General features: G+C 37.8%; 1 protein-coding gene across 1 annotated transcript; it reads left to right on the top strand.

Annotated features, from left to right (window-relative positions):
• Positions 1 to 10396: 10396 nt before the first annotated feature.
• Positions 10397 to 18630, top strand: LOC150079564 (galactosylceramide sulfotransferase-like). Its single transcript, XM_090383118.1, has 2 exons — positions 10397 to 11120; positions 18488 to 18630. Exons 1-2 carry the CDS (start codon positions 10397 to 10399, stop codon positions 18628 to 18630), a joined length of 867 nt encoding a protein of 288 aa, XP_090239244.1.
• Positions 18631 to 23222: the final 4592 nt, after the last annotated feature.

Below are 23222 nucleotides of genomic sequence, written 5' to 3'. Positions count from 1 at the left end.
CTCTCTCTCCCTGGGCATACTTTATACCAGGTTCGTTAGACGTTGGCCACGATTTTTTCGCGTTCCTTCTACCTTGAAAACCAGCTACTAGAACTATTCGATAACATTGTACACAAACCAATGTACACAAACGCTATTGACGATAATGCCACACTACTGTCTACTCACAGCAGTATAAACTGAACATGTTCAGTAGAAATCAGGTCAATACCTACATTGATACGTAGTGAAGTTACACCAAAGTTACCTGAACATTTAAAATTCCTTTGTGGTTTACAGCTTCCGCTATTTCATCATCCTTTGCTAATCCCTTCTTTCCAATTGTCACAACTTTAAACAATCTGGTTAAAATGCATACCATTCTGTTCTCCGCATTTTCCCTGACATTCTCTTGAACTCTGCCTGGTCAATTTATCAGGACTGGCCAATTTATCATTTATAAGATAAGTAGAAATAAACTTCATCCTAATGATATACTCGATGCAGTTTCCGTTGATAACGTAGATTCTCTTAACTAGAACAGCACAGTCCAGTCAGTAAAATACTAGGCAGGCAATTCCTTAGGATAACATTAATCTGGATTTGTCAATTCATTCTGATATTAGAGATAAAAATGAAAACTATCTTCTTCTTCTGCTTCCAATCCACCTTTCACGATAGAAGAGTTAAAAGCTGCTGTCTTCTCCATGGATAAATGTTCTGTGACGATCTCCTAGAATGTATATATACAAAATGGTTCTACTCAATACGCCCAGATCACTTACTAAAATTATATGATACCTGCCTTGAGTCATCTACTTTTCCAACTATCTGAAAATTTACTCTCCTAAAAAACATCCCGAAGCCTGACAAATCCATCAATGGCCCTAAATCATACAGGAATATTGCCCTAATATCTCACCTTGGCAAATTCTTTGAGCGGCTAATGGCCTATAGAATTAATTTACTCCTTACAGAAAGTAATCTTACATCCTCGCTACAATTTGGATTCAAACCAGGGAGTGGTTGTGAAGACGCATTTTATGAAATGAAAAACAAATATTGAAACACCCACCTTTAAATACATCCCTCTCATAGATTTGGAAAGAGCTTTCGATAATTTCTGGTGGGGGAGTGTCCTTCGTAGGCTCCATCTAGCATATTGCCCTTATTCGCTCTTCTGCCTATTCAAAACTTACTTTTCAAACCGTTCTATAGAAGTCAGGACAAAATTCCAGTCTCTCACCATGAGGTTGTCTCCAAGAGTCTATTTTTGGTCCCGTGGTGTGGAACCTCGTTTTAGATGACTAGCTTACTGATAATGCTGATCTTAATAATATGCAAATGTTGGCTTATGCCGATCATTGTTCATGGAAATTTAAGGAACTCTTTAGAGATGTAAGATAATACTCTTCTTTCTACGATTTCTGACTGGACAACTAACACTGTATATATATATATACGAGGGCTGTTTGAGAAGTTACAGATTTTGTGAGGAGAAACTTATGTAAGCTACCGACATATATCGATTCATTCTTTCTTCTTGGAGGAGAAGGGGAATTTTCCAAAAACACATGGCATTATCCATTCAGCATCTGCAATGTTATGGCAAGGATAATGACCATTTATGGACAGAATTTTGACTAATCACGAAACAGAGTTACCCCATGACAACTGTAACAAAGCATGCTCCATAATGTGGAAACATGCTGAGTTCCGTCCCACAGAAAAATTTAACCCCAGAAAAATCATCGAAAACAGATTTTGGTAATCCTAGACCTATTACTGATGGCCATTTCAAAATGCGACAAGAATTTCTTCAGCTGAATAAGGGATGCCTTTGCTGCATTATCATGCAATGTTCTTAAAAATATGTCATTGAAAAGGCTGACAGGCAACCGATACCATGGTGACGCGATGACAGAACTGCTCGTATTTCGAAAATTAGTGTAATGACGTTTCTTTAATTATGTGTAGTTTAACTGTTCTGAAATTAAACGTCTTTTCACAAAAATATTTGTCTTCCTTTTTAAAGAATCCACATATACGCTCAGTGTAAAAAGAATTGTTGTATCCTAAAAGGTTACATTTGTTTATCTATACTTTTTATGATGAAGCAATTCTTTTGATATCGAGTATATGTAGGGGCTGCATACGTACGTTGCCTTTCTACTCACCGTAGGGTACTGTGCAATATAGTTATTTTAGAACCTATCTGGTCAGGTTTCTGTTCACGTTGTGCCTCAAATGTAGACGTCTCCTAATTATGCAGCTGTATATTCCTGTAATGTATGAATAAGTGTTCATATTTAGTATTAGTATTAGTATTAGTAACGGCCGTATGGTGCAAGAAAGCCTATGGCTTATGCTGCACCAGCCAAAAAAAAAAAAAAAAAATCCGAACAAAACAATGATAAAAACAAAAATTAAATAAATAAATAAATAATAATAATTAATAAATAAATAAATAATAATAATTAATAAATAAATAAAAATAATAAAATGAAAAAAAAATAAATAAAAAGGAAATTAATCCTATCATCCTATGCGCTTCCCTTACCCGAAAGTACTATCCAGATGAGCTTTGAATTTCCCCAAACTGTCGGCCTCTACCACCCATGAAGGCAACTTATTCCAGTAATTTATAACTCGCTGGCTAAAATAAAACTTCCTGCAGTCCAATCTAAACATTTCCCCCCGTAACTTGAATTTATGTCCCCTAGTTCTAGCATCATTTATAATCTTGAAAATTTCGTCCTCATTCATTTTACTGATGCCTCTCAGAGCCTTAAACACCTCAATCAAATCTCCTCTAAGGTGTCTAGTTTCCAAACTCTGCAACCCACATATTCGAAGTCTTTCTTCATAAGGACGCCCTTTTGCCGATCTCACCAGGCGAGTTACCCTTCTTTGCACCCTTTCAAGAAGCTCGATGTCTTTCTTTAGGTGCGGTCTCCATACTTGAACACAGTATTCCAAGTGTGTTCTAACATAAGCCTTATATAATGGGATTATCACGTCCCTATCTCTACTTGCAAAAGTTCGATAGATCATCGATAGGACACCATGGGCCTTCCTTGCAACCTGTTTACACTGCTCAGAGAATTTGATGTCTGACCGTATCGTAACACCCAAGTCCCTTTCCTCCAATACTGGGTTTAGTTGAACTCCACCAAGTGAATAAGTTATTTTGGGATTACTGTTTCCCAGGTGTAATACCTTACACTTTGTTGGATTAAAGCACAGCTGCCATTTTTCTGACCATTCTTGAAGTCTATCTAGGTCTCTCTGAAGAAGCTCAGCTTGACAGTGATCATTAACTACTCTACCAATTTTAACATCATCTGCAAATTTAGACATCACGCCCTCTATCCCTTCATCAATGTCGTTTATGAAAATTAAAAACAACAGTGGTCCTAATACTGATCCTTGGGGAACCCCACTTCTTACATCAACCCAATCTGAGGAATAGCCATTTATCACAACCCTCTGCCTCCTGCCCTGAAGCCATCCTTCTATCCATCTAAGGATTTTCCCAGTGATTCCAACCTGTTCCAGCTTATAAAGCAACCGCTCATGTGGGACTGAGTCAAAAGCTTTGCTGAAATCTAAATAAACAATATCGAAATTATTCCCTAAATCCAGCTCGTGAGTGACCCGTTCGAAATAGCGAACCAGATTTGTTAAACATGATTTTCCCTTTACAAAACCATGCTGAGTATCCTTGAGAATTTCAATTTTATCCAAATGATCCTGAATTCCACCCTTGATCATTGCCTCCATGATTTTCCCTACTACTGAAAATTAATATTCATATTTAATACTTATATGATAAGTATTGAATATGAATATTAGTTTTTAGGCGCTTTAGAATACATGAATAATGAATTTTCATGAAATTTTATATTTGGATATTTGTTGAGCCATTATAAATTTCATTAAAATCAAACAAATAGCAATCTAGAAAAAAGAAATTCATAAATTGCTTCATAAATATTCTTTTCCATATACTTTCCTGTATTGCAATTAATTGATAAGTAGATAATTATATGTATTTACTTTTCACTATTATTATATACAGAAAAAGAACAAAAATTCAATTAATTTAAGGCAAAAATGGAATGTTTCTGAAATATAACGCATTGCGTACATTAACTAACTTATATTTTATTAATGCTTAAGCAGATTTTCATTACGTTTTAATATAGTCATCGAAATCATGATAACAAATCATAAATATGAAGCAAATTAGGTACGTACGCAGTGTGGAACACTTAAGGGACATTCAATTTTTATTTAATTAAATGCATTTCCCTTTGTATGTGATTAATAGAAGTTTAAAATAAATAATTAATTACCTGCTTAGCAATTAATAATTAATCAACCAATAATATATAAAAGCAATTGGTTCACTTCACTGCTAATACCCCTATAAGTAATGTGCACTCAACGTTTTGTAATACTTTACTTATTTCTTCCTGGATTTTAGTAATAATTGAAATATAATTAGTATTGCACGTTTCTGTTTAATGTAATAATTCATGATTTATATATTTAGTAAACTGATAACAAAAAAGAGTTCTTCACCAAGCAACTACTTGATGTGATGTATGGATAGCCAATGGACATTCTTCAGAAAACCCTTGCAATCGCTGTTCGTTTTTATGATGATTCCAAAAATGATAGGTTGTTGAAATCTGAAACGCTCTAAAACCATGAACTGGTTGAAGGTTTGAAAGTACAAAGAAACTTTATAGGGTGTGTTATAAGTAGGCCTTGACAGATAATTTATAGTTTCTTTGTCCCGGCGTGAAACTTATGTTTCATCTTTCCTGTAATGTTTAAACTTAAGAACCACTTTATTGTATGTGGGGCAAAAGAGCCCTACTTTATAATATGGCTTGTGAAGCAGTTTAGTTCCAGTAGGCATCCTTCACACCTTAAGAGGAGAGACAGCTTATTATTTATAGACAGGATGTAATTTTAAATTTGTGATTCTTTTTTATAGCAATTTTAATTGTATGTCTTATTTTCTATTTCTGTCAGAATGAGAGGACAGTTTCTTATTTCAAATTATAGCATATTTCTGATGTTTGCATAATTATACAGCTGTCATCTTTGAATGTGACGAAGCGATATTATGAAACTCGTAGTTCGAAGTTATGAGGTGATGTTAAATATACTTGTTAAACGAATTAGTTTTAATTAAACTTTGCTTTAATCAGGATATTTAAATATCCCAAACATTGTTAACTTTCACGTATTTTGCTCCAAGTGAAATCGAGATGGACCAAATAAATTTATTGGACCTATATCCATTATTTATCCAATAAATACTATCAATACATCATGGGAATAGTTGGTAAGGTCTTCTTTGATTTGAACGTGTCCTGAGCCTAGTGAGAGATAAAGTTAATTAATAAAATAAAATTAATAATTAATAGTAAATAACAAAGTGGAAAACAAACAATTCTAGCAGCTCAGTTTTATCTTCATTGGTTAAAAAGTAAGATTTCATGAAATACCTGAAAAAGGATATAAATCTAAGATATGAGGGACATTTGAAATTTTTCTGGCTTACCGTATATTTCATTATTTGAAAATAAACGGGATAATGTTAAATTTCAAATATTTATATACATATAAATATACATATACAGAAAAGTCATTAACACCAAAACAAAATAATTCCACTAAAAAGAGCGATACACTGATGACATACGTCTTTGAAAGGACTATGATGGGGACGTTACTTGATGATTGACCATCATACAGGTACATTCAATTGTTATTCAATGAGATCACTTCTAAGGGAGATATATTTTATCTCTCTTCTCAATTCAACAAATGCTTTGTTGAATTGAGAAGCTGACCATTGAGTCAACAAAAATGAAATCAGATCAAGATGTTTCTTGACTTCCTCAACTTCAGAAAATATTGATGCTTCGTGAACATCAATATTTTTTGGAAGGAGAATTATCGAAATGGATCCAGGAATCCAATTGGTTTAACAGACCAAACTGTGAGTTTTACGTAAGTGGGTATAGGAAGATGAGGGAATGTTGCATGAAATATATCTCCCTTAGAAGTGATCCCGTTGAATAACAACCAAAGCGAATTGTTTCTTTTACAGATTACTTCATTACCTAAATGGTATGCCAAAAACCTTTCTGATAACCCTTGTATATGTTTGTGTATGTTTTACGATGGAGGTCAATGTTTTCCAATGATTTCAGGTGTAGGTGCTTTTTGCCGAACATCGCTATGCCAAAAGGATACGCAACTTTCACATTAAATTCTTATGGGCATCCGAGACTCAGATCATCTGTTCTTTTTATCGCATTGGCATCGATGGTTATTACTGTAGTTTTCTATTACAGTACGATGCTGAAGTAAGTATTTTTTTATTTTCATTGTTCTACCCTATAAGGTGCTGTAGATGATTTTGAATTTTTATATATTTTTTTCTTTCGTTCCGTTTCCATCGCTAAGTTGTTTCTAGGCCAGAGTTATTAATGGTAATTTCTATTATCAGAAAATTGCGTTGATGGATTAAAAAAAAAAAAAAAAACTGCGGTATTGGGGCCACCCGAGCTCCATCCCACCAGCCCTCTCTAGCGCACACACCCTAAACATGAAGAATTGATTTCTGTACAGTACAGTTCCTACAACACCCATTGATGCATCGTTGGGCATATGAACCTTTGATCTCTGTTGATCTTGCGCAGATTGGAGCTCTGCGATAGATCGATAGAGAACAATGTTTTCCAACGAGTTTGGGTGTTGTAGGAGCTGTACGAAATCACCTCTGAGACCAACTATCTCAGCCACGTTGTGAGAAAAGCCCATAAAACATTTCTTGTGTAATTATCCACTAGATGTTAGAGATGCCAATTGCAGTCACTGGTATTGTTGCACCCATGACTGTCTCAAAAATCAAGAGTTAAATAAAAATCATTAAAATCTGCCGGATGTCATTTTTACGAGCAGACAAACCCGGAGCATATTCCCCTTGAATTTCATGATTGTCAACTGGATTCATTGCCGTCCTAAGATTGCATTTGTTTTCAATTTGAATCAGAATTAGCAACACAAACGACGAGACATCAAAATATCATGCTGTAAAACTGCGTATATTTTTAGGCTTTTTACCTTCGGCCTACAATCCAGTTCTTCTAAGTTCCCTTAAAGTACAAGTTCATCATCCTGAAATTCAGCCCAGTTGACCATTAATTTGCTCTGCATTATCTTGGAATGGATCCACTTGAAAGCACAACATGTGTCCATAAAACACACATTCACTTTGCCCTTATTCTCTTTCCAATTTATTCAAAACATTTTAATTTGGAGAGAGGTCAGAATTTTCTGCTGGCCACAGCAATGTTCTGATATTATTTTCTTCAACCCACGAATATACAGTTGTTGCTTTCTGGTATGGATTGTTCGATCATGATATTTTCTGCTGTAAACTCATCTAAGGCCTTTTTGCGCTGCGCTGTTTATATTATTTATTTGCACTATTTGAAGTATACAACTTCACCTACGGCAGTACTAGTGGGGTAGATAAAAATAAGTACACTGGTGTGCAAAATTTAAGGACCAGTAAGGTTTTCACCTGTAGCTTCTCAGAGAGTAGCCTGGATATGGGAAAAGCATACCAAAGGAACCTCGTGAGGTACAGAAATGATGAAGGAAACAACACCGACACAACAACTGAAACAAAGGGACTTTATTCAAAAACGGCAACGTAGCACTGGCTGCCATGATACAGATGCCTCACTGCCAAAGATGGAACAAAGGGAAGAGGTGGTCCTCAGTAGGAGGTATGGTCACCCCTAATATCGATGCAGGCTTTGCACCGCCTGTCCATACTTAGAACAATGTTGTTGATAAGTTCTTGCGGTGACATCGTCCATTCCTCTGTCAGCGCCATCTTCAGCTGGTGAACATTTTCTGGTGTGTGTGGACTTGCCGCTAGGCCGCTCTGGGGAGTCGCCATATGTGTTCGATGGGATTTAGATCGTAGAACGAGTAGGCCAATCCATACGAACAATGTCCTCACTTTCCAAAAGCATATCAACAGCTGCAGTGCTATGGGGTGTGGCGTTATCATCCATAAACAAGAACTCGTGGCCAATGGCACCTCAGAACAGATGCACATGGGGCAGGATTACCTCAGTACAGTAGCGTGCAGCGGTTACAGTACCACCTTCCAGTATCTGGAGTTGTATACGTCCATCCAAGATAACGCCTCCCCAGACGAGCACACCTCGACCTCCATATCGATCCCTTTCAGTGATGTTTGCGTGGTGATACCGTGTGCGAACCTCTCGCCAGATTAGCTGACGTCCAGAATCGCTGCTGAGACTGAATCTACTCTCATCAGTAAAGAGGACCTTAAGTAAAGATTTTGTGGTTGTAAACTTTAGAAATAGTGTTGGTCCTTAAGTTTTGTACACCAGTGTATTTACATGTGAATAGCAAGAACACAGAAGAGTGGAATATATACAATAACGTACTGTACAATATATAAAACATAAAAATTACGTTTGCTGCAGCTGAGGCACGTGGAGCTGTCAAGAAATGTTCCATTAGCTGGAGCCCACCAGCTGGTAAGTCTACTGAAAAATGACAGTTCTGTAGGTCTTAATCGGAGTACAGTTGCTCGATATCTGTTCGCAAGATTTACGGTATTGGACGGGAACCTCCGTTGTAGACTTCTGAGCTGGACATAGTTGGAGCGAAGCGCCATCTCGTTGGTTCCATGCTATCCTTTTGTTGCGAGGAAGAGAAATAATTTTAGAAAGGTTTGGTGCATTTATTCTAAATGTAAGCAGTTTTGCGAAGGTGATGATGTTGGTCCTGATTATGATTAATTCCGCGGGGTGGTCCGTTTAAAGGTGGTATATAGGATGCTTCTTGAGATTGTGAAACTTTTTCGAGTAGTCTCTTCAGTTACCATAGGATCTAGTATTTTGTACTCTTGAGTTGAATAGACCATGCAAAGGACCAAACAACAGATGCATAGAAGGCAACGGGGTGACACCTCTCAGGACATGTTGTGTTATGAGGCTAGGATGGTAAACACCGGTGAGCTCTTGCTTTGCTCTCTAGAGGGCTGCAACGGTATTTTTCTTGGCGTTTACAAAGTGGCTCGAGAAGGTGAGTGTGTATTTCATCCCAGGTGACTCCTAAATCTGTGTGACTGTGTTGGTAGGAAGGCCATCTACTAGGAATGTGATGACTTTTTTTATTCTTTTTGTTTGCAAAGATGATCTGGGTCGACTTTCTGGGACTTCACTCTAAGCCAGTAGTTTTGAGATGGGCTACAAGGTCCGGAATGTTGCATGTTTCAGACCGCGAGAATGTAGAGCGTCTTTGGCACTCTTGTGAGGAGGCGAAAATCTTGAGGTCTTCTGCATAGAAATAAAGTTCTTGCTCAGTGACATGAAGGGTGTTGAGGGTTGCCGCAAAAGGGATGCCGACAGAATGCCCCCTTGGGGTATGCCTCTGTTTATAATATACTTGAGGTTATTGATATTATGCTTTACAATGGTATGTCTTCCAGTCAGTAGTTGTCTGAAAGTATAAGGCCTGTATTTCAGGAGTGGTTCTCTAGGATTATAAGTAGGGAATTGATGGAGAGTCTGATATATGCTGCTTTGATAATTGAATATACAATGAATACACTGTGTGTGCATATGCTGCTTTGATATATGTCTGTACAGCTGTGTGTACGTTGTCCGATTTGCATAGTGTGGGATGAAAAACACGGAATAACGCACAGGGCAAACACCAGACTACCCTTGAGATTGTCTATCTACAGTCTTGATTGTGACTTGGAACGTTGTCATGTTCCTGTAAGTCAGTAATTTACACCTACCAATCTGGTTATTTTATGGGATCAGGGTCACGTCTAATCTTTTTAATTTCTTCCCCATGGAAGAAATTAAAAGAAATTCAAGGTTACTCTCAATTGCCTAAAACCAGAGGTGTGTCAAATGACTTTTTTTGGATGGTGTATGTTCTAATTGGGTTATTTTTTTTATCCCTTTACATACATTTATGAAAATGCCTGTTTATTTTACTTGCTCTGTAAAATTATAATTTTAGGTAAAAGGTTCAATTTATTTCGGGATTTCTAAAACAAATTGAATCTTTGCTTTTTTTTTTTCGATGACTCACGATTAATTTATTTCTCTTTCTTTCCAGAAAATGTTTTACTCCTACTATCTCAAGACAGATGTTTTCCAGCTACTGCAAACCGCAAAACAATGTTTTCTTCCTCAAAACCCACAAATGTGCCAGTTCGTCGATTCAGAACATTTTAATGCGCTACGGAGACGAGCGTAACTTAACCTTCGCACTTCCGTCGAAAGGCCATTACTTGAGTAGAGGAACACCATTCCTTCGAACAATGATTCCTGATCCTTCTTTGTTCAACAAGACTTACAACATATTTGCTCACCATTGTGTATTCAATTATCAAGAAACGAAAGCGACGATACCCTCAGACACCATATTTATATCCATTGTGAGGAATCCTGTTGATCAGTTCGAGTCCATGTTCTCATATGAACACCTCTACAAATTTTATAATAGGAATTTTCACGAGTTGCTTACCGAACTGAAGGAAAACACCAGTTTTTTCAAAGGATTTCGGAATGAAAATTTTATTGGTTTTAACCAAATGTTATATGACTTTGGCTTCAACATGAGTCGTATTGAAAATGAAACAGCAGTAACTGATTATATTGAAGAGCTGGACAGAATTTTCCATCTAGTGATGATTGTAGAAAGGATGGAAGAATCATTAATTTTGATGAAGAACCTTCTCTGCTGGGATTTTGACGACGTGACTGTATTCAAAATAAATGCCCGTATCTCACAGCCTAGATATAACTTGAGTCGAGAAGAACACCAGACTTTACTAACAGTAGAAAGAGCTGACAGCCTACTGTATGACTATTTTGTACGCCGATTTGATGAACTTGTTTCCGACTATGGAGTTGAAAAGATGAAGGAAGAAGTAGAGTTACTGAAATTTCGTACTCCTTTATGGCATAATAGATGCAGAAATCAGAAGGGTTCTATGGATTTAGTATTTCAGCAGGAAGACAACAAGGCACTGCATGATAAATGTGAGTCACTAACTCGTACAGAATTAGAATTCACAGATAGACTGAGAGAAAAACAAAAATACTTGTTTGGACCCAAGAAACATTTGAAAAAAAAAAAAAAAAAGAAAACATAATTTAAATCGTATTTCTTTCTAATTGACACCGTTTTTGTCCAATTAATTTTTACCATTTATACCTCTTGAATTGCTACGCTGTCCTTTTATAAATTCTCTTGACGACTGTGAGTGAACCTTCTTTTTCGAATCAGGATGTTAATGTTCTGGTGTGTGGTTTTTGTGCTCCATAAGTTAAGTTTAATTAAGTTACCTTACACTTCTCAAAATCCAGTCAACCTCCAGTCTTCAAAGGACACATTTATTGAAGAATTCGACAACATATTTGTTTGAGGTAAGTCAGTTTTAATTACGCAATAACTTTGAACTTTAGTGCTGTCTAATTAGCATTATTATTTCCTTCTCTATGCCAGAAAGACTGTAACCTAGAAATTGAATTTACTTCTCTTTACCCTCCTCGCTGGAAGCATTTTAAAAACAGCAATTTCACTCATCGGAAGGCATTTAGTATCCATTTCACCACGTGGTGTAATTTCAAATGATTAGCTTTCTTAAAGAGATGATAAAAGAAAGATCAATGCAACACAGAAGTCTAGAAGTCTGTGTGATTTTTCTAAATTTAAAAGAAGCAGACGTATTTCTCAAATGATTGTGACTTCTCATGTTTTTTAAATGCATACAAATTGCAAAACCGAAGGAACAAAAATCTTAGTCCAAGTTGCCTTCTGAACCGAATAAAAACTCTCAAACTAAACCCAGTTATACAGTTAGGAAACACCCACGCCTATTGAATCAAGAAAGGATCAGGACTATGCGTGCATTAAGCTACTGTGGAAAAGACCTGAATTCCGCTCTCGTAGATGGCGAGAGGAATATTTCATGGGCCTTTTTCACAGCATCGCTGAGTTAGTCGGTCTTAGGCGAGAGCAGCATGGTTTTTTCTCCCGAAACTTGGGTTTTCGTCCAGTAACCAGCAAGTTGACCACAGAACACACGAAATTTACAGACATATACGGTGAAATGTCGCATAAGTTGCTGATTGGCCTAAAACCCTACAACAAAGAAGTAACCAACCTGTAATCACGGTGCTACTTCGAGGACTCTCACTATGCAACGGATGACCGAAACCAGTTAAACATTAATGCAAAGGCTGTCAGAATGAATACCATACATCCCCAAACTCATATTTCCAAATAATATGAAATGAAGATGTCACTGCGCACTGCTGCGTCCCTATCCCACCGACTGGCCCCATTAGTTCGAGGGTAAAAAAATTTCTTACCAGCTGAAATATTAAATAACCGATGAAAATGCAGAAAATAAATTAAATACATTCTATTTCCAAGAACATGGAACTCGAGGAGTATTGCGCATAAGTCACATCCACTTCAGGCTTCACTTTTACACGCAGACTGCGATTTCATTTGTCTTACAGAAATGTGATTCGCAGCTGAGAAGAAATTTGATATTCTCATGGATAACTCTACAGATAAATAAGTGGGTATTGACCGAAAGACAAATGAGGAGGTGGTATATTACCTTTTGTTCAGATAAATTAAGCTAATACATGCAACAGAGTCCATGAATAGTTTCGAAGCACTCCGTATCTCAATTGGAAAAGAAGCCCACCTAATACAGTTAGGCGTAATCTCTCTTCTTCCTAGGCATGATGACCAAATCATATCTGGGCTGCTTATCTGGATTTCCATTAATCCCAACCATCGCTAATTATTGAGTAACAAAGTAACTAATATAGAAATATCTTATTTCTATGTTAGTTACTCCCTTAGTATCTTAGTTACTTCCCTTTTCTAATACAGGGCAGGGCTCCCCTTTTCTCTCATGGTCTCTGGACAAAAATAAACATTTCTTTCCTTTACGTATCCACCTATTGACTAAACTCTTATCTGTTATATATCACATTTTAACACATTGTCTATAATAATAATATAAGTTACCACATTCTCATCCTTACTACGCCTATGATTTATTCTATTATTAATTCCCTTATGTATCCTTTTTTTTTCTTCATTAGCCCTTTAGTACCCTTACATCATTTCATGGTCATTAACGTTATCGATAGTCTAACCCAACTTAATAACTTAATTGTACATTACAAAAAAGATTTCCTTTGAAGGAAACCATCAAACAATTTCTCACTGAGTTTAACTTAGGAGTCTATGAGTTCGGGGTTCAATAAAAACTGGAATAGACTTACTTTGCGAAATGGCCCACTGTTTTGTTCACTCTCAGTTTATCCCTTTTGTATTACTTGTTATTCTTGTGTCCATTTAACTGCTTTTCAATTCACACCATTTGTAACCTCCTCCCCATTTCTAATCCTTAACGTATTCAAACCTTAATATCTACCATAAAATCTGTCTATCCAAAGTGAAGCAGTATAAATTACCGGTAGTAGGATTAACCTGTTCTCCACACTCATGGAAGTCCAAGTCCGTCTAAGTCGAATTACAAGAAGACACACTTGGAGTCTCTTACAGGTGTTGTACATTTTGTAATGTTTGTTAGTGTTTATCTTCAACGAAAACTTCAGGTCATCTATAAACATGAAAATCATGCTGAAATGTCAGTTATGAGTTTCTACCCACTCGACTACACGGATTAACAGCAGGAGATACCATGCAATCTTGCTGATATTATGATAATGAAATGTAGATAGTAAAAGACCGACTAAGGGGGAAACCGATCTTCGCTATTTTCCTTTTCAAAGGTAATACCGTATGAACGTATTAAAACATAAATCAAACCTTCTGACCTGTATTATACTTTTATATTTTATGGGTTATTTATCAACTTTTATTCCTTTTATGAATAAAGTAAATGAATTTAAGTTTTTTTCACGCTCACGAGTTTCTCTTTCATTATGTGGAATACTGGTCATCATACAATTTATCACGTGAACATTTCTTGTTAATTCTTATGTATTTTGTTTCCGAATTCAAAAATACAGTAAGAATTTCTCTTTCATTTGGTTGAATGGATCTCACGTCATTTGCAGTTCCAATATTTGGAGAGAACTAAAAGACCATTCTACGGATTGCTATTTTTGTTTAACAAATGTTTCAGATATTCCAAATATTTTTAGCATTAGCATTAGTAGAGGCATATGATGCAAGAAAGCAAGCTTATGCAGCATCAGCCAAAAAAAAAAAAAAAACCACTTCCATCCCCCCGTTCGGTCGAAATACCTATCCAGCTGAGCCTTCCACAACAAGGGATGGAAGTCTGTTCCACCAACCAACTACCCGCTGGCTAACGGCAAATTTCCGCACATCTATCTTTCCTCAATTTGAATTTATGCACTCTCAGGTGATTATTCTGAGTAAGAGGAAGAATCCCATCAGCTTTGAGCATGCTCAAACCGTTCAAGGCTTTATACACCTCTATCAGATCAACTCGCCGGTACCTAGTCTCCAGACATTGTAATTTGCAAAACTTCAGGTTTTCTTCGTAAGAGCAACCCTTTGTTCCATTCACTAATCCTGTTGCCCTTCTCTGTACTCGTTCCAGCAGCTCTACATCCTTCTTGAAATGAGGCCTCCAGACCTGTATACAGTACTCTAGGTGTGGCCTGACCATTGCCTTATACAAGGGAATAATCACCTCCTTATACCTACTAGAAAAATTCCTGCATATCATTAAAAAGACACCATGAGCTACTCTTGCAGCCGGTCTGCACTGCTCAGAAAACTTCATATCTGCCCGCACAATTACTCCCAGGGCCTTTTCATTCTCTATCTAGTTGTTATTGGTTTGTTGCTTGGTTTTTAGCAGCATTAGCAACTAAGGCCATATTGCTCCGTGTATATGCGGTGGTCATTCCCTTGACCTTTCCGCATCCTCCGTATTTGGTGGTGATGGGCTTGAACTCCGGTCTAATCAAGAAGCGTGTGCTACGCATTGCTGATCCTTCCCACCTGGCTACGGAGGCGCGTCATTCTCTACCACTGTCAGTGTAGTACCACAGAGTTGATACGTTGCTCTAGGGTTACTGTTTCCCATATGTAGTACTTTACATTTGTCAATGTTAAACTTCATTTGCCACCTCTCAGCCCATCTCCTCAACCTTTCCAGATCCTGTTGCAGCAGCATACTGTCAGTAGTGTTCTTAACAACCCTGGCAACCTTTGTATCGTCTGCAAACTTGGACATTAAGCTTGATATACCATCATCAATATCATTTATAAATACAGAAAACAATAATGGACCCAACACTGAACCTGGAGGGACTCCACTAATAACATTAGTCCACGATGAGCAGTGTCCATTGATTACCTCTCTCTGTCTTCTCCCCCTCAACTGTCCCTTTATTTATAGCAGCAATTTTCCTCCAATGTCACACTGCTCCAATTTGTGCAGCTGTCTTCCATGTGTAACAGTATCGAAAGCCTTTCGAAGATCCAAATATATAATATCAAAGTTATTCCCTACATCCTGTTCTTTTGTCTCTGCATCATAGTAACCAATCAAATTGCTCAGGCAAGACTTTCCCTTAACAAAACCATGCTGTGTCCGAGCTATAACTGAAGTCTTGTCTAGATGATCCTGCAGTGCTTCTTTAACCAGTGCCTCCATTAAATTTCCTGGAACAGAAGTTAAACTAGCAGGTCTATAATTACTTGGCTGAGCCTTTGATCCGCCTTTGTGAATTGGGGTCACATTTGCACATCTCCAGTCTATGGGTACCTCCCCTGAGTCCAAAGAAGCTCCCATAATTATGGCTAAGGGTTTGCTTACTTTCTTTGCTGCCTCCTTTAATATAACTGGATATATCTCATCCACCCTGGGTTCCTTTTTTATGTTTATCCTCAGCAATTTTCCTCCACTTTCCTCTCAGTTATTACAAAATCATCTAGCTCACTGCCAGAATTTACTTCAGGTCTGGCATTCCCCTTCCTGCATAACTCCTCATGTGTGACTGTAGATGCAAAATACTCGTTTAGTTTGTTAGCCCCCTGAGCAGGATCATCAACAGTTGAACCATCAATATCCAGTGGACCAATCTGATTCATCCCTTTCCTACTAGAGTTTACTTAGGTAAAGAACTCTTTTCTGTTTTTCTTTGCATTTTTTGCCAAGGATTTCTCATAATCTGCCTTTGCCTGGCTAATCTCCTTTGTGACTTTATTATAGACCAGCTTATATCTAACATAGGCTTCCATGTCACCCATTAATTTATATGTATCCCATGCATTTTTCTTCTCTGCCATATGTCTCATTAGTTCATATGATATCCATTTAGTCCTAAACCTTGAACAATATTTCTTAGTTGGTATTTAAAGCCTAGTACCTTCCAAGGTTAATTCTTTGAATGCTTCCCATTTTGAATTTGCTGTTGGTAACATCATCAGTTGGTCCCACCGTATAGAATTTAAATACTGTACTGCCTCAGACCACCGTAATCGCCTTTTCGAAAGCAAAACCCTTCCCTTTACCCCTGATGGTAGTTACCTCTTTGAGTAAATCCAACTTCAGCACACTGTGATCACTGCCACCTTGTGGTTCCTTTATCTGCAGATTCTTAATGCATGAAGAATCGCTACTGATAATCAAATCAAGAGTATTACTCCCTCTAGTTGCCTCCCGAACATTCTGATGTAGAAAACAATCATCCTATAAATCCACAAAAGCCTTGCCTGTGTGAGTGACCAACCCACAAATTCCAGTCAATATCTGGGAAATTAAAATCCCCTATTATAAGACTCTCTGATTTACTGGCCCACTCTATTTCCCTGTACAGTTTCTTATTATACTCATTAGAGTCATTAGGCATATAGCACACTCCTTCTCTCAATTTTGATCTCCCAATGCTTATGTCACACCAAACTGACTCGACACTGCACTGTCCAGCGATGTCGACTGGCTTGAAATCCTTGGATTTTATGTGTTTCTTAACTAACAGCATAACCCCTCCTCCCTTCCTATCCTGTCTGTCTATCCTTCCTGTACGTCTGCGCGAGTAGCACAGTGGTATCGTCACCGTCCTCCCCACACCGGGTGGAAAGGGCCTGGGTTCGAATCCCGTCGATGACGCGAGGAACTTTAATGGGCTTTTTTCACTCCGTGGCTGAGTTAGTCGGTCTCAGGCGTAGATACCAAGGTTTTTCTCCACAGTAATTGGGGTTTTTCGTCCAGCAAAACAGGCAAATCGACCATAGAATATGCGCAATTTACAGACACAAATACGGGTTAATGTATTTAATTATGGGCAACCCTAAAATAATAATAATAATAATTTTTATCCTTCCTGTACACATTGTACTCCCCAAATTCCAGTTCTGCATTCCTTATATCTGTGTGACACTACGCTCTGATATCCCAACAATATCCGCCTTTGAAGCTTTGAGCAATACCTCAAATTCATCAAATTTATTTTCCAAACTCCTAGCATTGGTGTACACGCAAGTATACATGCACCTTTTCCTATTCTTAGCTACCCTATGTGTTTATTTGTACCGCAATGATTCCCAGCAGTCTCTGAAATATCCTGCATCTTGTTTTCCAGGCTGCTGCTAATTCCAATAGAAACAGTGCAAGAATCAATTTTACCTCTGCCAGTGGCTACAGTTAATCTATTAGTCCCCTTATCCCCCCAAGCTAGCAGTTTTCCGACCCACCTAACACTGCCTCGATAGCATCAGCAAATATTCTTGCACCCTTTCTATTTAAGTGTATCCCATCCCTGTAGAAGCAGTCTCTCCTGTTAACAAGTACAGACCAAGCTGGAAAAAATTCCTCCCCTTGAGCTTTGCACAATCTTTCCAGGGCCGAATTGATCGACAAGGCTTTCATCACGTACTCCCTCCTATCGTGTCTGTGCAGAATTGCAGTCACTTTCAAATTCAACCCTAATTCACGGCTTTTTTAAACAGTGACCTGTACTTGTTAAGTAATTCTGCCGGTCTCCTACTGTTAATATCATTAGTGCCAACGTGTACAACAATATCACCATTTGTCCCCTTAAAAGATGATATCCGCTCTACAACGTCATCAACCTTTGTCCCTGGCAGACATACCCTTGTCCTGTTCCACCTATCCTTTTTACAAAGCATGTTTCCAGTTTCCCTGACAATAGAGTCACCAACAGCTACTAGTTCATGTGGGACCAGCGCATTCTGCCTTGGGGGTTGCCGCTGTGTTGCGTGATGATCAAGTGGAAGCTCTGGCGTTGATGTGGGCAGCTGAGAGCTTGATGGGCCCCTCAATTTAGATCCTTCGAGGGCATCCACCCTCGATTTATTTATAATTCATCTATATCTAAACATAACTGAAAATATCCAATTATACCATCAGCTATAAGACCTGTTTTATACAGCGGAGAACTACCTGTACCAAAACTACCTGAAGCTTACAATTTGAATGGAGAATATGAATTAGATGAATTTGATTTTGATAATGGGGCTCAGAATGATTTTTGGGGAAGACCAGCAAATTAGTGACTGAATTAGATGTAATAATAATGTATTTTTATTTCATCTATATGGCATAATATTTGTTAAAAATATACGTGCTTGTTACAATATAGTTTAAATTAGGTTTTATAATATAAACTTTAGTCTCTGTCTATTTATCATTGATAATAACCAGTTAAATATTATTAATAATTATCAAGAATAGCTATTATAAATATTAAAATTATAAATTATTATTAAAACAATAATACTCGATTATTATTATAATTAAATTATTATTATTTCTATGAAACCTACTGGTCCAGTCTGGGTAAATTATTCTAACAATTATAGAGATTTGAACTGATAATGGCTACTTATCGCGCGGATTCGGACCTATTTGGGAAAAAAAAGCGAACAGAATATGATTATATACTAGGTGATCACTGAATTAAAAGCATCTACCTAATATTTCGTAGGTCCTCCTTTTGCCCTCGGTACAGCAACTATCCGACGTGGCATTGATTCAACAAGATGTCGGAAGCGTTCCAGAGGTATGGGCAACCAAGCTGTGTGTAATGCGGTCAGCAATACACACATGGAGGTTATTGGTGTATCCAGACGCTTGATATGCCTTCACACAATATCCCACAAGTGCCCTATGCAATTGATATCGAGGACGTTTGGAGGCCAATCGATATGCTGGAAGTCAGAACTGTATTCCTCAAACCATTCCTGCACAATAAGTGTCCAATGGTTGGGCGTATTGTCATCTTGGAAGACACCATCGCCATTCGGGAAAATGTGTAACATAGCGGGGGGTGTACACAGTCAGCATGCAGTTCACAATAGCGGAGACCACTGATACGTTGTTCCACATGCACCAAGGGCCAAATACCTGCCAGTGAAACTGCCCCACACCATACAACTGCCTCCAACGGCCTGCACTTTTGAAACTTTCCATGATGGATCAAGAGCCTCATGTTGTTGGCGCCAAATCCGTACACGATCATCCATGGTGTGGAGTAAATAACGTGACTCATCCGATCAGCACACCTTCTTCCAGTCTTCTAACGTCCAACTGGCATGCCCTTTTCACCAGGCGAGTTTTTTATGCCGATGAACCTTGGTTAGGAGAGGATGCCGTAGGGTTTGTCTGCTGGCATAGCCTTAGCCTCTACGTGCGAGGGTGCGACGCATGGTCATGCCAAATATTGTTCCGGGTTGGCCCATGTTGTATTGGGCAGTGAACTCTTCAACAGTGCTGTGCATGTTCGCCTGTACGAGTCGTCGGATATGGCACTCACCTCTGACATCAACCTTTCACTGACCTTTGCAGATTTGCCGTCGGGTCGTTGTTTGACCATTTTGGCTCCAGTCCTGGTACACTTTAACTACGGAGGCTCTCGAACACCTCACCAGTTCAGCCGTTTGCGAAATCGAGGCACCAGCTCGTGCAGTACTCAGAATCTGTCGTTTATCAAAGTCCGATGAATCCTTCCTTTTACCCATCATGCTCGGAATTTTACTACCTACTGAACCACTGACACTTTATTTATGTTACGTAGGTCTTCTAACTGCGCACTGTCTTACCTCACGTGGTAATCGGGTCGCATACATTTTTCTTAAGGGTGGTCATAATGCAGTGATTACTGAGTGTATATGCTACATGAAGAAAGAGAGAAGAAAGCCTTGAAGGAGTTGTACGAAAGACATGCAGCAGAAACTAAATGTCTTTGTGATAGCATGTGAACTGAGTTCATGAATCGAAGACGATGTCATTGATAAGCTATAGATCATATTCTAAATTATAACCAGTTGGCGTAGTTTTTAAGTTTTCAAAAGTCCTGAGTCTTGTCAATCAATATAGCCGAAAGGTGTTATACAGGGTTCATGGTGCAATTGTATTTCAGGATGATTTTCACTCCATAACAAAGGGGAGTGCTGTTCTAAGAACTGAACAGACGGAGTGCAAGAATATTTGTTGATGCTGTGTTTGTGTGCATTGGGAAATGCACACAAACACACCATCAACATGCTGTGGCGATAAAAACAGAGGTAAATTAATTTCTTATACTGCCTGGAATGAATAGGGAAAGTATTTAGTCAACTGGCTGATTTACTGCCCTTGGTGCTGCAAGTGGCGTCCGTGGAGTGGTATCATAAGGACTCTTCTTCACTAGAAATGTCGAAGGCTGCATCACCTGGCAAGGTATGCCATTAGTATTTTGGGACAAAGATGGAATAATGTTCACTGATGGCCACCAAAAGGGTAATTGCATTATGGGTGAAACGATTGCTGCTTCCTTGTTACTGAAATTTCATGAGTAGTTGAAGACCAAACGTCGTAGAAACTCTTCAGAGGAAACATTTTCATTCTTGAAAATTGCAACGCTCCTAATCACAAGGTTTGGGTAATGTTGCAGTTAATCAGTAACTTAGGCTGTAAAATGTTGTTGTTGCCCCATCCTATTTACTAGATATGATCTCTTTGGATTACTGCCAGTCTCCTGTACTGAAAATTATTGCAAAGGCAACGCTATGGGAAAAATAAGATGCTATTCATGCCATCGAGGAATTGTTAACCGACCAGGACAGTAGTCTCGTTATATGTTAGGAGCTCTAGAAGAGATGGGGAAAACGTAGCCTCAATGGGGTATCCCTTAGAGCGAAGTCCAATCGTTCCACCCACTGGAACGACTCGACTTTGACAAGATGACTAGAGGTCCGCACACTGGGCGACTTGTTTTCAATCAGTCGTGTATAAAATGTCTAGTGAAGAGGACAATATTTTTATTGCCATGTTTCAGTATTTTAAGAGAAACAGAATTTTAAAAAAATAACAGTAAGTGAGGCTTTAAAGATATTGATTAAACTTCAGAAACATTAAACATTTACTATCACTTATCACATGGTGCTGGAAAAACGTAGAATATAAATAATTATTATAGAATGTGATTTCATGGTTAAAGGTATTATAAATAAAGATTTTATCAGATATTTGTCTCTTTTTTCTTGTCTGATATTTGTATTTAGATATTAAATGTAAAAATTAAAAAAAAGGTAAACATAAACTATCATAACAAAAATTTAATTCTGTTTTGAAAATTGTATAAGGAACTGTTCTTGCTGTCCCCAACTTTGAACATTTTATCTCTTTTAGCTCTGAGTCAAAAAGGTTGGACATCTCTGAGAAGTAGGAAAGATTTCGTAAGAGATAATGGGCAAGATTAATTGGGCAACTCCCAAACGAATTTTTCTTCAAAAAAGTTGAAGTTGTGTCGCTCCAATTGTATCAGTGTCTTAGAGGTGACTCTTTGAATTAAAGTTGTTTCATTTATATATATCCCCATTCTTTCTGTTTAAGACCAAAAACGTTTGAGATATCCCTGGTACACAGATATCGCATGTATTCGAAAATTTGGTGAACATAAAATTTCTTCCCACGTGCACCATCTTCAGTCTGCACGCGTTAGCACAGTGGTATCGTCACCATCCTACCCACACCGAGTGGAAAAGGCCCGGGTTCGAATCCGGTTGATGACACGAGGAACTTTTATAAGTAAAGACTCTTTAAAAGCTTCTTCTTCCGGGACATCCCCTGATGAAGCTTCTCCTTGAATTTCAAGCTCCCTTATACCGTAGCAAGAGTTGACGTTTTTCACTCCGTGGCTAGGTTCATTGGTCTCAGGCATAGATAGCAAGGTTTTTCCCCCCAGAAATGGGTTTTTCGTTCAGCAAAACAGGCAAATCCACTAGGGAACTCAAGAAATTTACAGACCCAATAAAAATGGGTATATGTAATAACTTACAGGATGACCCTAACGTAATCCAGTAAAATGTCAATTATTCGAAATAATTGGAACCAAGGTTGTTTAAGGATCATCGAGAATACCCAGTTTATACGGAATAAAGTGTAATTAGATCTACAATTAAGTTATTGTACGCACGGTTTTTATTACTGTATTTTGAAATATGAAGTATTATTAAAAAAATAATTGATTTAGCAAATGGTTTGTAAATAATAACCAAAACGTTTTGAAGAAACAATGTGTATTATGTATTGCATTTATTTTGAACTTACAAAATTGTTTTACATGGTTTCAAATATAAATTACACTTTTTTTTGCATAAACAGAAATAAACAAACACAATTAATTGCATACAATTAAGAGTATAATGAATCTTGGGAAGATTTATTTTTTAAAATATGTAACCTTGAATTTTTCTCTCAACCATGCGAGATTGTCTTTTTTTTCGCGGTGAGGTCTGTTATCCTCTTTAATAGCCGTATCTCCGTAGAACTGCATTCAAACTGTTGCTCACACCATGGCACTGTAGTTTCTAGCCAGTGATGGCCTCCGAGTGAAGGCCACCTTGCTTAAAGTGAGCGCGATTTTTCATCCTGGACTAACGCAACAATTTATTTCAGTTAAAATATGGATAACCAGGATCATCAGCATCGTTGTTTAACCATGCCTCAGCATCATTTTGCCCAAACTCAGAAAACCCGGGAATCCCTTGAAATAAAGTTACAACCTTGCACATTTGGACTGTCTCTTCTACAGCACCACAGTTTATTCCTTGCCTTTTTCAGATTTCTTTCCGACAACATCTTACTGGCATCTTCTAAGATG

This window comes from Mastigoproctus giganteus, chromosome 10, assembly GCF_048544385.1.
Source record: "Mastigoproctus giganteus isolate SK-2022 chromosome 10, ASM4854438v1, whole genome shotgun sequence".
Taxonomy (NCBI): Eukaryota; Metazoa; Arthropoda; class Arachnida; order Uropygi; family Thelyphonidae; genus Mastigoproctus; species Mastigoproctus giganteus.
The sequence above is the reverse complement of the archived record's forward strand: the minus strand, read 5'-3'. Positions and strand labels throughout refer to the sequence as shown.

What these genes read in the sequence shown, in the direction of transcription:
- LOC150079564 (XM_090383118.1), top strand. Translation starts at nt 10,397, where the DNA reads ATGATTCCTGATCCTTCTTTGTTCAACAAGACTTACAACATATTTGCT. An exon ending in CAAGGCACTGCATGATAAAT is followed by an intron (nt 11,121 to 18,487) that starts GTGAGTCACTAA and finishes TTATACCATCAG; the next exon opens with CTATAAGACCTGTTTTATAC.